At 54.4% G+C, this 14392-nt stretch overlaps 2 protein-coding genes across 4 annotated transcripts in view; one reads left to right on the forward strand and one right to left on the reverse strand.

Annotated features, from left to right (window-relative positions):
• The window catches only part of RRBP1 (ribosome binding protein 1), a 48182-nt gene extending 37191 nt beyond the window's left edge, over nt 1–10991 (reverse strand). The window contains exons 1-2 of one of the 3 annotated variants that reach the window (XM_070381118.1): nt 10777–10991; nt 4312–4419 (exon numbers count right to left, since the gene is read on the reverse strand). The gene's annotated coding sequence lies outside the window, so the exon portion shown is untranslated. The remainder of the gene's footprint in view (nt 1–4311; nt 4420–10776) is intronic. The other 2 variants (XM_070381119.1, XM_070381117.1) reach the window with 2 other exon arrangements.
• On the forward strand, nt 9776–11464 carry LOC138990483 (basic proline-rich protein-like). Its single transcript, XM_070382007.1, has one exon. It carries the CDS (start codon nt 9776–9778, stop codon nt 11462–11464), a length of 1689 nt encoding a protein of 562 aa, XP_070238108.1.
• Nucleotides 11465–14392: the final 2928 nt, after the last annotated feature.

Below are 14392 nucleotides of genomic sequence, written 5' to 3' on the forward strand. Positions count from 1 at the left end.
TTAGCGGCAGCATCATCCCCGGCCAAACATTCCCAGCCTCTCCTGCCTCAGGACAGATCATCTTATCATCTCCACGCCACGCCCCACCCCAACCAGCAGCCCTTTTAGCGCAGGTTTTACACGGGAATATGGAGGAGATTCCGTTCCCCCGATACAGCTCCCACCTGGACGTAAAAGCCAAAGACCCAAGACCCAGACTCTGGATGATGACACCAGCTTACACCACAGGGCCAGCTTGCCTCCGTGTCCCTGCCACTTACCCCCTCCCAGGGGGCTTATGGCCTCTGGCAATCTCTTTTACTACCCTGCAAGCCCAGCTATACTTTTTAGAGAATGCTTATTTGGGCTTCTCCTTGTGGCTCAGCCGGTAAAGAATCCATCTGCAAAGTGGGAGACCTGGGTTCCATCCTTGGGTTGGGAAGATCCCCTGGAGAAGGGAAAGGCTACCCACTCCAGTATTCTGGTCTGGAGAATTCCAAGGACTGCACAGTCCATGGGGTCGCAAAGAGTCAGACACAGCTGAGCAACTTTCACTTTTGGAGAAGGAAATGGCAACACATTCCAGTACTCCTGCCTGGAAAACTCCATGGACGGAGGAGCCTGGTAGGCTACAGTCAATGGGATCACAAAGAGCCGTACACGACTGAGCAACTTCACTTCCCTTATTAACTCCATCTAACATGAAATCTTCAGATCACCTCATCTTAAATTTTAAGGGCAACCTCTAATTCTTTTTTTTTTTTTTTTAAACCCAGAAAAACTAAGAGAAAAATCGGTAACTGAAAGATATATTCAGAAATAATCTATTTCATGTTCTAAGAGGATGGAAATAACTGACTTCCTATTTTCAAGAAACAATGCTATTCATTTTAAAGAAAGCTAAAACACCAAAAATAGAAATGTACTCTATTCCAAGCCTTGGCTTATTCATTGGCCATTTCAGATTCAATTTCTTTGCCTAAGGAAAAATAAATAAATAAATAAATAAATAAACCACTGACATGTTTTTGTGTTTCTCCAGAATAATAGTCTTTGGAAAACTTAGGTACATAAATAGATCTAAATCTTCTTGCCTCATCAGTGAAGACCATACCCCACAAGGTAGGAATCAGGAACCCCGACTCCTCAAGACACACACAGGCTATTCAGACATGCAGAGTTCTTTCTGCAGCGGACACGGGGCTCCCAGGGAGTGGGATCAATGGTTTCCCACTGTGTTCAGTCTAACCCCAGCACATGCATGCTCCTGAGCATCTCTGAATGCAGGTTCTGTTAGGGGAAGCACACTGACTGAAACCGCCCACCCTGGCCAGGCCCTTTAGTAACCATTCACACGAGTCGTTTTATGACAGGAGATCCTGGTAAGGAATATGGAACTAAGCCACCACCATCCAAAAGAGTTCGGGAAAGGTCAAAAGGAGACATTGCGTGTCCGTCCACTTCCCAGAATCCCTCTCGCTAGCATCCATCTTGGCTGAGCGCTGCGTGCGCCACCAGGAAAGACTCTGAATTAGAATGATTGGCCAAAGACCACTCGGAAAACTAATCCCATCACTATAAAACCCAAGACTGCGAGCCATGTAGCAGAGCAGTTCTCCTGGGTTACGTTACCCTACTGCTCTCCACCTGGGTGCCCTTTCCCAATAAAATCTCTTGCTTTGTCAGCACGTTGTCTCCTCAGACAATTCTTTTCCGAGTGTCAGACAAGAGCCGGCTTTTGAGGCCCTGAAGGGGGGGCCTCCCCCTTCCTACAACAGTTCCGCTAAACATCGGTCAGGTGGGAACCATATCACAACAGCACAGGTACCTTGGTCGGGGAAGAGAACGCGTGCCATGCAGTCTTACCGGGGAAAGGTATTTTTTTTTGGTTTTTCCATTTTTACACTATTGCACACATTGCCTCTCTTAAGTTTCCTTCTCTGTTGCTGGTGACACTGACAAGTAATTGATCTCTGGTGATTCTTGCCCACCCCTCCACTCCAGGCAACCTTGCCTGTTTCTACTAAGAGTATAGATTAAAAAATTTTTCGACACATGTAAGCATATTGCCTGTAGATCCTGTTCCTTTCTTTCCCATCTTTCTATCTTCAGCTTCACTTTTCTTGAGTGTTGGCACAGGGCAGGACTGCCAACACTGCATGAGAGGAGTGTCAGCAAGCACCCCATTCTTTCTCATCTCAAAGTGAAATACCTGGGTGTCTTGCTATTTAGTGTGATGCTCAGTATAGAGCTCCTGAAGGCACCCCTTTCATCAGGTTCTTGGTTGTCTTCTTAGCTGTGTTGTTAAATTACGTTTTCCTAGAAATTGACTTATGTTGCTAAAAGTTGCAAAATCATTGCCACGTTGGGATGAAAAAAGATGTCTAGTATGTACAGTGTGGTGCAGCCTCCTCCCCTGGATCCTCCAGGTTCTAATAAACACTTAGGACACTGGTAGACTCTTACTGGCACAAGTTGTTCATGAAAACCACTCATCTTTTCAATGTCACCACATCTGTAGTGAAGTCCCATTTGACACTCAATATTATTTTCCCTTTCCATGACCAGTTTTGCTTGATACGTGTCACCATGACTTATCTTTTTTAAAAATGAAACTCTGGCTTTGTTGATCTTCTCTGCGAGCTTCTCCCGCATTTACAGCAAGGGGCTTCCTTTCTGCTGGGACAGCATTTGCTCGTGGGCAGAAATGCCATGGATAGCGGAGCCTGGTGGGCTACAGTCCTGGGGGTTGCAAGAATCAGACACGACTTAGCAACTAAAACACCACCACTGGTAAAATCTGACCCTTCCACAAGGCTTTTGCAAAGGCTCATCTTTGATGAAGAACTCTGCAGCCAAGGACTGCCACCTCTAGGACAGGGTGAGGGTGGCGGGAGGCAGGGACCTGTCATCAGGAGAAGTGGTAACTCAGCCTCACCTGGTTCCTTTCTGCAGTCAGCCACTGTGGACTACAGTCCAGGCTCTACAACACTGGCAGGGGTACAACAGAGGACCAGCGCTGGGGGGAAAAGTCCGCACTGTCAGTCATCAAAGTCAGGGGCAAGACTACACTTTATAATGTAATTTGTTATATATCGTAACAGAAGCCCCAAGTTGGAAACTACCTGAGTGCCCCTCCAGAGTGACACATGGAGAACACACAATACAGGGATGACCCACCACAGCCCCAGAGCACGGACGGACCTCACGTTCACATGCATTGTCAAGTGGAGACCCAAAGAGCAACACGCGTGTGAGTTCATTCCCCCTGAGTTCACCTGGGGGCGGAGGGACCCGCGAGCTAAAGGTCAGGAGGGCAGTGACCCTCCAGGAGGGGCAACAGCTGAGGGGCACCAGATGAACTGCTGGGGGATCACATTTCTTAGTCTGCTGGTTAAACACGGTGCTGCCCCATGGACCTTTATTAAGCTGTAGACACAGTGGTGCCTTTTGCGATATTTGTATTTTACTTTAGTACAGAGTTTTACTTTAGTAAGGACTTTCTGGTGGCTCAGACGGTAAAGCGTCTGCCTACAATGCGGGAGACCCAGGTTCAATCCCTGAGTCGGGAAGATCTCCTGGAGAAGGAAATGGCAACCCCACTCCAGTATTCTTGCCTGGAAAATCCCATGGACAGAGGAATCTGGTAGGCTACAGTCCACGGGGTCGCAAAGAGTAGGACACGACTGAGTGACTTCACTTTAGTAAAGAGTTAATGCATATAAATATACGTATGCCAATGTGGTAGGAAAATAAGTCCAGGTGACTCTGGAAGGAGCATCTCTGATGCCTTGCGGGTCTGTACCGGCTCAGCCACTCCTATACCACTCAGGTTGCTCACGTGCTCTGACCATGCAGCTCCCATGAGAGGGGAAGTGGAGACCAAGGTCCTGCGGGCGGGTACTTCCTGCCTTAACTCCCCACAGCCCATACTGTCCCTGGTGGCTTCTGACACCAGAATGCTCAGAACAAGGCCTGGGGCTTCCAACCTAAGAGGGAAGAGGTGGCTGGGTCTGGCCGTGGCTACTGCCGGCCCGTCCACGCCCCAACGTGTTGCTGAGACTGCCGGTTCGGCATCGGTCACCCAGTCACTCTCCTGTACTGACCACCTCCCCCGATCACTGTGGTTACTACAAAATTCCCCACAGGATTATCTTTCTTTCTTATGACTACAACTGGTCTAGAATTCCTGGGAAATGAAAACATACTCAACAGAAACAAAGTTACCTTTAATTCCTATGCAGGGTGAGTCTTAATTAAAAAGGAAATCGGTTTTGCTACAGTTGAGTTGAACCTTTTAACCACTGAATGAAAAGTGCCAGGAAAACTTACCACCTGGGCTGAGGGCCAGAACCTGATCTCTCAGGGTTCTGCGTGAAATGAGTGGGCCAGTTCCTCCCATCAGAAGGGGTCGGAGTCTAGGATCAACTGTTTCTCTGCCTAAAAGCAAAGGCAGGAGGAGACGAGGGCTGTGGACTCAGCCTGGAAGGGGCTACGACCAGCCCGACCCCCTGCTCAAGCACCCCCCTCTCAGCTCCCATGCCCCTGCCCCGAGGACGCACGGTTGGGGAGGCAGGAGGTTAGCCTCATCAAGCCCTTGTGCTCCTCGGCCCCACAGAGTTTGTCTAAAAGGAGCGGGGATGGAATGTCAGTTACCCTCCTGCCACTAAGGAACACTCCTGCTCACAAAACATAAAATCCACCTCTTTTCAGAGGCAGCACATTGTTCAAACCAAAAAGAGTGTTTTGGCTCCTAGTAAGGGTACGTCACCGATATGCTCGGCTGCCCCACGAGCCAGTCTAACTCCTCAGCTAGGTCGGGAGGTAAGGATCTCATGGCGAATTCTCCTCCCGGAACGAGCAGAGGCACCTGGGAAGGGCCCAGTCCAGCGAGGCCCCGCATGGGTGACAGACAGCGGAGAACAGGTGGCACCGAGGCCAATCCAATGGCCTGCAGGGCAGGGTGCTGGGGGAACAGCAGATGCCCGAGCCCTCTGCTGAGGGTCACTCCAGAGCCCTGGGCTCTGCTGACCAGAGGACGGCCCACGTGCGGCAGCGTGGCCACGAGTAACTATCAGCTCCCAGCAGGAGCCAGGCTGGAGGGAACCCCACCGTCACTTGGCTTTGGAATTTTATGTTTCATGTTTATATTTGATGCTTAAGCAATCCAGGCTACTTGAGATGGAATTATAATACACTCACAGAACTCACGCACTAGAAAATCACCTCTCCATTAGCCTGGCAGGACAGGCATCTACCATACGTTGCTGTTCTAGGCGCCAGGGCTGCCCGGGGAAACCGAGCAGACACGTCCCTGCACTGGGAGAGCTTATGCTCCAGGGACAGAAGTGACAAAGTCAGTCACACATGCGACACATCAGGTGGTGATCGTGCAGAGAAGTGGGACAGCCCCATGAGCCGACCTGAGGACAGTAGGTAGAGTGGCCACGTGGCCGTCTGGGAACCAGTTCCCCTGGGAGAACCACAGTGCATGCAAAGGCCCTGAGGCCAGAGCACGCCCAGGAAACAGAGGGCAGCGGTGTGACCAGAGCGGAGGGTGGGGCCGGCAGTGCGGCAGAGGGAAGGCGGGGCCTTGGAGGGTCTTAATGCAGGGTGGCTCGACCTGCCCTGGGAACAGACCAGAAGGCGAGGGTGAGGACAGAGCAGGAAGACCATCCAGAGCCAGTGAAATACACCAGGGGATGAGGGTTCCACACCCAGCCAGCCTGGGGGGGACGGGGTGAGTGGACGGAGCTGGTAGGTTTGCCGGCATGAAGAATACACGTATGAGAAAGCACAGAGTGAAGGATAAACCAAGGTGTGTGGCCTGGAAGATGGAGCCACCTGGCCTAGTTCCATTTTACATGAGGAGGAAACTGAAGCCCCGGGAAGGCAAAGTCATGTCCAAGGTCATACCACTTACTCTGGGGATTAGAACCCTTCTCCCGCCACCCCAAGCTGCAGCTCGGGGGAGACCCTGGTGGACTACTCCGGTCACAGGCAGATGCCCTCTGGCTTCTCTGAGCTCTCAGAGGTGGGAGCAGACAGTGCCCCCAGGGACCCAAGCAAGGTATAGTGAGGGGTGGGGGCTGGGAAAAGAGCACAGGCCCTGCTCAGGGAGGCGACTGCAGTCCACTGCTGCCACCAAGAAACAGATCCCGTGGGCCCAAAAATCCCCATTGTCCCCAAGAAAGCTCCAAAATCTAGATTTTTAACAACAGCTTCTCCAATTTTAAAAGGTGGCTCAGTGGTTTAGCAACATGGGGCTGGACAAACCTCATGTGCTGGCCAAGTGCCCTCCATGCAGGTGTGGCCCCAGCCAGGAACCAGTCTCAAGTCAGCCCGAAACACACCTGGTTCACTCACACCTCAGCCAGGGTCAGGGCACAACATTAAAGCCCTGAGTCTAAGATGGTCTTTTATTCCAACTTTGAGGCCAGCCGATGATGTTCACGATCACAATAGCTAGGTGATCACTTCCAGCATGGTCTCTCCGACCAACACGAAGGCAGCTGCCAGTCACTCTGGGATCTCTGTTAACTGGATTGATGCTGCTCTACGTGCAGTACTGACATGAGGCCGCTTGCTCAGAAAAATTCTCTCCAAATACTAACCAACAATCCTTTCGAAGTTACATGGAATATAACAGAGCGTGGCCAATAGCCAGGGCACACCTGATGCCAGTCAAGCAGGCAAACACCAGGACACTGGACTAGGCAGGGTTCAGAGACCGGCTGCTATTGCAGCCTTGCTAAAATAATCCAACGTAGAAATTGCAAAACCTTCTTTATAAATTACAGTTGCTCTGAGTTGCTGAGCAGGTGGGAGAGACACATCACACAGGGCACTTAAAGGAAACAGGCCATGTATGCCTGGCCTTTGGCCATGGGAGTCGGCCTGCCGGTCTCAGGAAACTCACCTGAACTTTTGAGTCTAAGGAAACAGCCTCCAAGGAAGTCCCCAGGTTAATTTTCGGTAATGTCAAATGGCCCTCTTGCCCAGGTTCTCTGACTTAGAATTAAATATTTACGTTCCCATATGCTTTCTGCACAATATCTATTTTCCATGTCTGTTACACTGGGTCATTTTGATGGTGCTGCTTTTAGGCAGGAATCTTTCCAGAGCAGGACCCTGCTTCCTGCTTCTTGCCCTGAACGTGCAATTTGTAAGGTGCACCCGAGTCAGTCCAAAAGTACTTTCTAAGGTGACATCTCAGTAGGTGGACACGCATGAACTGCCATTAGTCAACTGTTCCTGACCTACAGAATGGGCACTTCACAGGGTTCAACGCAACACTGTCTCTAAATGATCAGGAAAAGCAGAGGCATAATGTTCAAGGGGGAGAAGGCATTGGCAACCCACTCCAGTACTCTTGCCTGGAAAATCCCATGGATGGAGGAGCCTGGTAGGCTGCAGTCCATGGGGTCGTGAAGAGTCAGACACAACTGAGCAACTTCACTTTAACTTTTCACTTTCATACATTGGAGAAGGAAATGGCAACCCACTCCAGTATTCTTGCCTGGAGAATCCCAAGGACAGAGGAGCCTGGTGTGCTGCCGTCTATGGGGTCGCACAGAGTCGGACACGATTAACGTGACTTAGCAGCAGCAGCAATGTTCAGGGAACACCAGCCACCTTCAGACCAGCACTGTTCAGGACTCCCTGTGGCAGGGGAACAAATTGAAATCTGCGCTGACCACCACATGGCACTGGGCACTGAAATGTGGCTTTGTGACTAAGAAATGAACTTCCGTTTTATTAAAGTTTAAATACTTCTGTGTGGCTACCCTACTGAACAGTTCTAGACAGGAGCTTTTGCAGACACGCACACACTTGTCTGCGGTATATGAAGGCCCGGCACACAGGAGATGGTGGAGAAAGATGTGAGATGAAAGCATGGTCTTCACACTCACTGCCATGCTTCACACTGACTCCCCACCTTCCTTCCACTGAAACTCTTCATTTTCAGATCGAGGTGCTCCCTTGGAGTGTGGAATTACAAGGCCTGTTGGCGAACATTCAGAAGGCTGTGCCCACATCACCCAGCAGCTGGGCAGCAGGAACTAGCCTAATGACTGCCTGACCTGCTGGGCCTCCATATTCTCACCCATTGGATGGACACCCGAGATGGAGATCAAAGTTGTGAATCTGTTTCTAAACGGTAAACCTTAAAAATCAAGTTGGGCTGAGCTTTAGTTGTCCAGTGAGACAGCTGGAAAAAATGTACCAGGTTGCTGGTCTGCCTCATTTCATCCACATTTACTCTGTTATGTTCAAAGCATTAGTTGCTCAGTTGTGTCCGACTCTTTGTGACCCCATGGACTGTACAGACCAGCAGGCTCCTCTGTCCATGGGATTTTCCAGGCAAGAATACTGGACTGGGTTGCCATGTCCTCCCAGCTACTAAATAAACCAGTATTCCAATCAAATTGTTTGCATTCAACCACTTACAAGGAATTTGGTGCTGTATCATCACTATAGCCTATTGACCCTTTAGCAAAGAACATAATTGCTCAAATGTGACTCAGTGATTCAAGATTTATTTAAAACTCTCCCATCACCAAAAAATATTCATGCACCAAGATACCAATCTAATCCCTTACTCTCTGTAGAGACGTTCAAAGGCAGACTCCTAACTCTGAAAGGAAAGAGTTCTGTTACAGCATGGTACTTCCAGTTCTACACACAGGACACGGTTTCTAGTCCCAGAAACACCTTTCTCATCCCCCTCTCTGGTCCTCCCACCAACCCAATCTCAACTGGCCCAGAAACCCTGCATGGCTCCACCATCTGCCTCCAGCTTTCCTCCTTCACTTAAATAGAGAGGGATGTGGCATGTTTAGGACCTCAGAATTGGAAGCTTCTTCCTGGAAGGAACACGAACTGGCTGTCTGTGGTGGGGCTGACCTGTGGAGAGCTCACAAAGGAATGGAGACGTCACCAGAGAGCAGCTCACTGCAGGGTCACCAGAACTTCCCAGTGTCAGGTTAAACGGAAGGCAAGACGACCCAGCACAGTGGACAGCATCAGGGGACTCGAGGTGCTCCCCAGCCACGCGGGTCGTGAGTAAAGCACACAGCTGCCCTTCTGGACAAAAGACCTGGACCAAAGACCTGAGTCTCGGGACATTCAACAGTCAAAAAGCTCCAATAAGCTCTCTGGCTGTCCCCAACTCCAGAAAATGCCCGGACAGTTTCAGCACACAAGGCAAAACCTGGGAGGTTCCCAAGAGCCTGCAAAGTTTCATTTCCTTGGTGCTTCCTAGGCTGATGACCTCTGACCTCCAGGAGTTATTGCCAAACTGCCTTGGTTTGCACAAGGTCCCCATATGTCCCAGCACCTACCAGGAGCCTGCCTGACCCCATTGTGAGTGGGTGGTTCTATCACCAGGCCACAGATAAGGAAATCCGAGTTCAGAGAAGTTGAGAACCCTGAGCAAAGGGTCTGTGGCGTGGCAGGGGGTGGGACCCAGATTCTGGGACGTGGCAAGGCTGCGTCTGCAGCGGGCTGGCTGGAGGCAAACCCAGACCCCACCTCCCTTCAGGCCTCTGAACACTCTAGAAACTCATGCAACAGTAACCTCTCACACCTGTGGCCCACTCCCACGAGTGCTGGGTCTCCACGGCTTCTCTCTTCAGCAGCCCCTCTTTCCGACGTGGACCCGCACCCCGGAGTTTAAACAGCCTGGCTGACTCTCCACAATGCGGGCTTGCGGAAGTCAAACCCTTGACCATGATACCACCCAAGCTACCGATTTTTATCTGCCATCTGGGGAGGGCTCCCCGAGGCTTCCCAGATGCTGCACTGGAAAGCGCGGACCCCAGCCCGCCCTTCCCAGCCCAGAGCGAGGCTGGGTGCCCCGGGCAAGAGCCAGACCGTGTGCCAGCGCCGGGCGGCCGCGCCAGGGATGCCGCTTCCTCCTGGCCTGGCACTGCCGGCCCATTCATCGTCCCCGGCCGGGCGCCCTCGCGCCGGGTCCTCGCGGCCAGCCAGGAAAACGGCGCTCCCCGGCCCCGCCGCCAGGGGGAGCAGGGAGTCGCCTGCCACCCCTCCGGGAAGTTGCCATCGCGGCCCGCCGGGCGTCTGGCCCTGGACGGTCCAGGTCCCCGCACGGCGGGCCACCCCACCTCCGCGGCCCCGGGCCCGCCCCGCCCCGTCGGCGCCGATCGGCCCCGCGGAGCCGGGGCCGCAGCCCGAAGTGGGCGCGCTCAGCCCCGGCCCCCATTCAATCCCGCCCCCTCTCCCCGCCGGCCTCCGCCGCCTTCCGCCACCACCCCCCCAGCCCGGCCCGGACTCCAGCCCGGCAACGTCATCCGGCCGCTTCCCGAAGCTTAACCCCTTCCTCTGCCAGCTGCGCGCCGCCCCGCCCCGCCGCCAACTTTCTTCGCCCAACTTCGGAGCTCGCAGGCCGGCCCGACGGCCAGGCGGAGACGGAGGGAGGGAGGGACCGGCGGCCACGTCGCGCCGCGGGGCCGCGGCCGGACCCGCCGACGGCGAGGACGTGGGGTTCACACCGCGGGCGCGCTCGGCCGACGCCCCCCGGCATGGGGTTCGGGCCCGGCACACGCCCCCCCCCAACCCCGGGGCCCACCGGGACACCCCCACCTCGCCCAGGTCCGCGACCGCGGCGACGGCGGGCGGCACCGCCGCCGGGGGAGGGGCCGCCAAGGAGACGTGTCACTCCCGGCGCGGCCCGGCCCGGCCCGGCCCGGCCCCGGCGCCCCGACGGCCCAGCCCGCGCGCGCCGCCGCCGCCGCCGCCGCCGCCGCTGTTGCAGGGCCCGGCCAAGTTTCTTACCTGCAGCCGGAGACGCGGGAGGGAGAGCGAGAGGGCAGGAGCCGCCGCCGCCGCCGCGGAAGCGGGAGAGAGAGGAGCCGGCCAAGCCTCCGCCGAGAAGCCGCCCCCTAAGCAGCTGCAGGCGCCTCGATCCCGACGCTGCCCGCCCCGTCCGCCGTCCGCTCCGGCCGCTCGCTGGCTGCGTGCGCGCGTGTGGAGTCGTGGCACTTTCTGCCTCGGAGCTGGCGAACGGCCCCCTCCGCAGGGATCGCCGCCTCCTGCCTTCCCCACCCGGGCCAGCCATTCATCGAGCCGCCTTTCTCCATTGGCTCGCACCCCGCCACTCCGCCGGCCGCTGGCCAGTCAGAGCGCCGGCGGCCGAGCCGCGGCGGCGCCCATTGGGCTGGGAGGCGGGCCTCCACCTCGGCCAATGGGAGAGGGGAGGCGCTGCGGGGGCGGGGCCGGGGTAGGGGGCGGGACGGGGGGCGGGGCCGCGTGGTGCGGCGCTCGGCCCCTGCGCTGGGCCGGGGCGGGGCGGGGCCGGGACGCTCGGCCACACGCAAGGGAGGGGGCCCCGGCCGGCCCCGCCCACTCCGGGCGCCTGCTTCGCGCGCCGGCGCCGACCCGGGCCAGGCTCTGGGTCGGCGGGGCCGCGGAGGTTCGAATCCAGGCGGCGCTCCGCCCGCGCCCCTGGCCCGCTCCGGGCTGATGTGGCGGTGGGTGTCGCCCTGAGCAGATGGTTGCGCAACACGGGAACCGTAGGGAGAAATGCTTCGTCTAAAAACCAGCTAACTTACCCCCGCAGCAGCGCCCCCTCCGGGCGCTGGATGAGAGGACAAGTCTTGCCGGCGGTCAGTCCCGAGAGGGCTCGTCCCTATGTTCATTGCAATCGGCCCCAGAAAGAATTTTCTCGAGTAAATGTTGGATCGAGGGCGGAAAGGGCGGAAAGTTCAGACGACGCGCAGAGGAATGGAGGGCGGGCTTCACTTGCACCCATTTTCAGGGTGGTTACATCGAGGCACAGTCCAGACCTCAACTGGCAGCAGGGCCGCAATTGCAGTTCTCTGTATGACTGCAAGGAGATCCAACCAGTCCATCCTAAAGGAAAGCAGTCCTGAATATTCGTTGGAAGGACTGATACTGAAGCTGAAACTCCAATCCTTGGCTATCTGATGCAAAGAACTGACTGATTAGAAAAGACCCTGATGCGGGGAAAGATTAAAGGCAGGAGGAGAAGGGGACGACAGAAGATGAGATGGTTGGATGGCATCACCGACTCGATGGACATGAGTTTGAGCAAACTCCGGGAGTTGGTGCTGAACAGGGAAGCCTGGCGTGCTGCAGTCCATGGGGTCGCAAAGAGTCGGACACGACTGAGCGACTGAACTGAACTTATGGCATTTACGCCGCGCTGTGGGGAGGAGAGAGGTCTGAGCCAAATAAACTCGCCCACTTCCCAGAAAACTGAGCAAACGGTTTCCTTTCGGGACTTCCTCCCTGACCCCCATCCTAGCCCCATATAAGCCAACACTCTCTCTTCATACCAAATTAATCTTTCAATTAAGATAATTTTAGGCCTGGTGTTTAACCATGATATCAGTGCCGCGTAAAAGCTAGCTCTTTAAACTTGAGCCAAAGCCAATTTCTTTGAAATTAAGGTTTCTGAGAGGCCAAGGGGTCTGCTGGAGGCTGTTCTGCCCCACACCGCTTCCCCTGCCTCCCCCACCCCTGCGTGGCCACCGCATCCTCTTCACAATATCTGTTTCTTGGACAATTCACATACTCCCTCCCCCTTTGTCACTGGTACTGTACACGTTGTTAGAAAGATGTGCAAAGATAAGCCATCAGAGAATAAAGAGGGATTGGGTTGAAGTTAAACCGTTCATTCCTATTTTTAATCTCAGCAGTTCCCTAGCACATTAATGATTAATCAAGGGGAATTAACCTGGATTAGCTTTGGACAGTCAGTCTTTTTTCCAGTGGTGAACTCCAGCTCCACATAAAAGTAAAAAATTCCAGTTTCCTGCTGTTGTATGTTACCAGCTAGTTCTAGTTGACCATGGGTAAACCAGTTAAGCTCTCTGAACATGGGTGTATCTTGTAAGACAATCACTACCCACTCTGGGTTTTGGAGGTTCATTCTTCCATTGTTCTGTTCATTCATTCATTCATTGGTGTTTGTTGAGTGCCTGGAATTCATTACCAGGCTGGCAAACAGCCAGGAGTGATACACAGACCCGGTAAAGACCCCATTACCCTGGGAAGCCTTGCTGTGGGCAGAGATCTCCTTCTTAAGACTCATTCATACTGTTCAGATTTTCCCAGAAGCAGATCCTGAATGGGAGGGTTTGGATGCAAGGGACTCACCTGGGGGATGATCCCAGGAAACACTAGTAGGGACAGCAGGATGGGAAGGGCTGATGAAAAGTAGTGTCAAGCAAGTGACCTCTGCAGGCAAGCAGGGCTCAGCTGGGCACATGGGTGCCATGTGGAACTTGCCCAGGGGTGTCCCACCTACAGGGTGGGACTCCCACCAGTCCTTGTGAGTGGAGGGCTTCTTCTGGAAGGACTTTAACTCACCCAGAGTTAAAGCCAGAGACAGCCTTTCAGCAGAGAGAAGCAGCTGTTTGCAGCAAGAAGCCCTTGGCAGAGTCTGAGTGCCTGGGGCATCTGGGGTCCAGACGAGCGTCTTCTACTAGCTGTGGCCCCAAGGCTGAGACAGCGCCTGCACAGAGTGGGGGCTCCGTAAGTGCATGTTCCATAAATGTTGTTAAATGAATCACAGGGTTACAAAGTTCCTGCGAGTGAAGGGTGTTTACAAATAAAGGAGCTTTCTGTCTGCTCCCTCCTGTGATTGATGTCTGGTTTGGCCCCAGTGCAACATATGGTTCGGCATGGACGAGTGGCCCTGCCTTTGCCTTCTCCTTTCTTCAGTCCCTGCCCCTTGTCCAACCTCCATAAGGAGGTCACCCCAAAGCCCCAATGCACCCCTAGTCCAGCCTGACCTTCCCTCACGGCCACTGCTGTGCCCATGGACCTAGCCTCAGCCTGGTCCCGCCTCCTCAGTATATCTCAGCCCAGTGGCATGTCTGCGGAAAAACAGGAACTGAGCCAGAACTTGATGGATGGGGGTGCTTATGAGGGAGCCAGGGGCTTCCCCAGGCTCAGAACCCCTGGCCCTGCAGCAAACCCAGAACTATCAAGTCACGTGGGAGGAGACAGTCGATCGCACAGCACAGCCTCCGGGGCCTATCTGCTCAGGGCCAGCACCAGGCCAGAGCTCAGGAATCAGGTACCTGCCACCCCCTAGGATGACAGTCCAGTGAGGGGCTGTCACATGCAAGCAAGTCAGAGAGATGTCAAGGTGCACTCAGACAGAAGAGCAGAGGGTGACAGCCGTAGCTTGAAAGAGAACGGAAAGCCAGCCCGACCAGAAGGTGGGAAAACAGGACAGAGGCCTGTGATCTAGCCTGGCACAGTGCACAAGGGGTCCCGCGAGCTGTGGTGTTTTGCCAAAGCCTGGAGGGTGAAGGAGAGGGTCAAGAGAGATGCATCTCAAAAGGGAGCATCACAGGCCCAAGGGACCCATTTAGAGGTGATTCGGACATGCTGCACCTTGGTGATGGTGACAGTTATG

This window comes from Bos mutus, chromosome 13 (genome assembly GCF_027580195.1).
Source record: "Bos mutus isolate GX-2022 chromosome 13, NWIPB_WYAK_1.1, whole genome shotgun sequence".
In the NCBI taxonomy this organism is placed as follows: Eukaryota; Metazoa; Chordata; class Mammalia; order Artiodactyla; family Bovidae; genus Bos; species Bos mutus.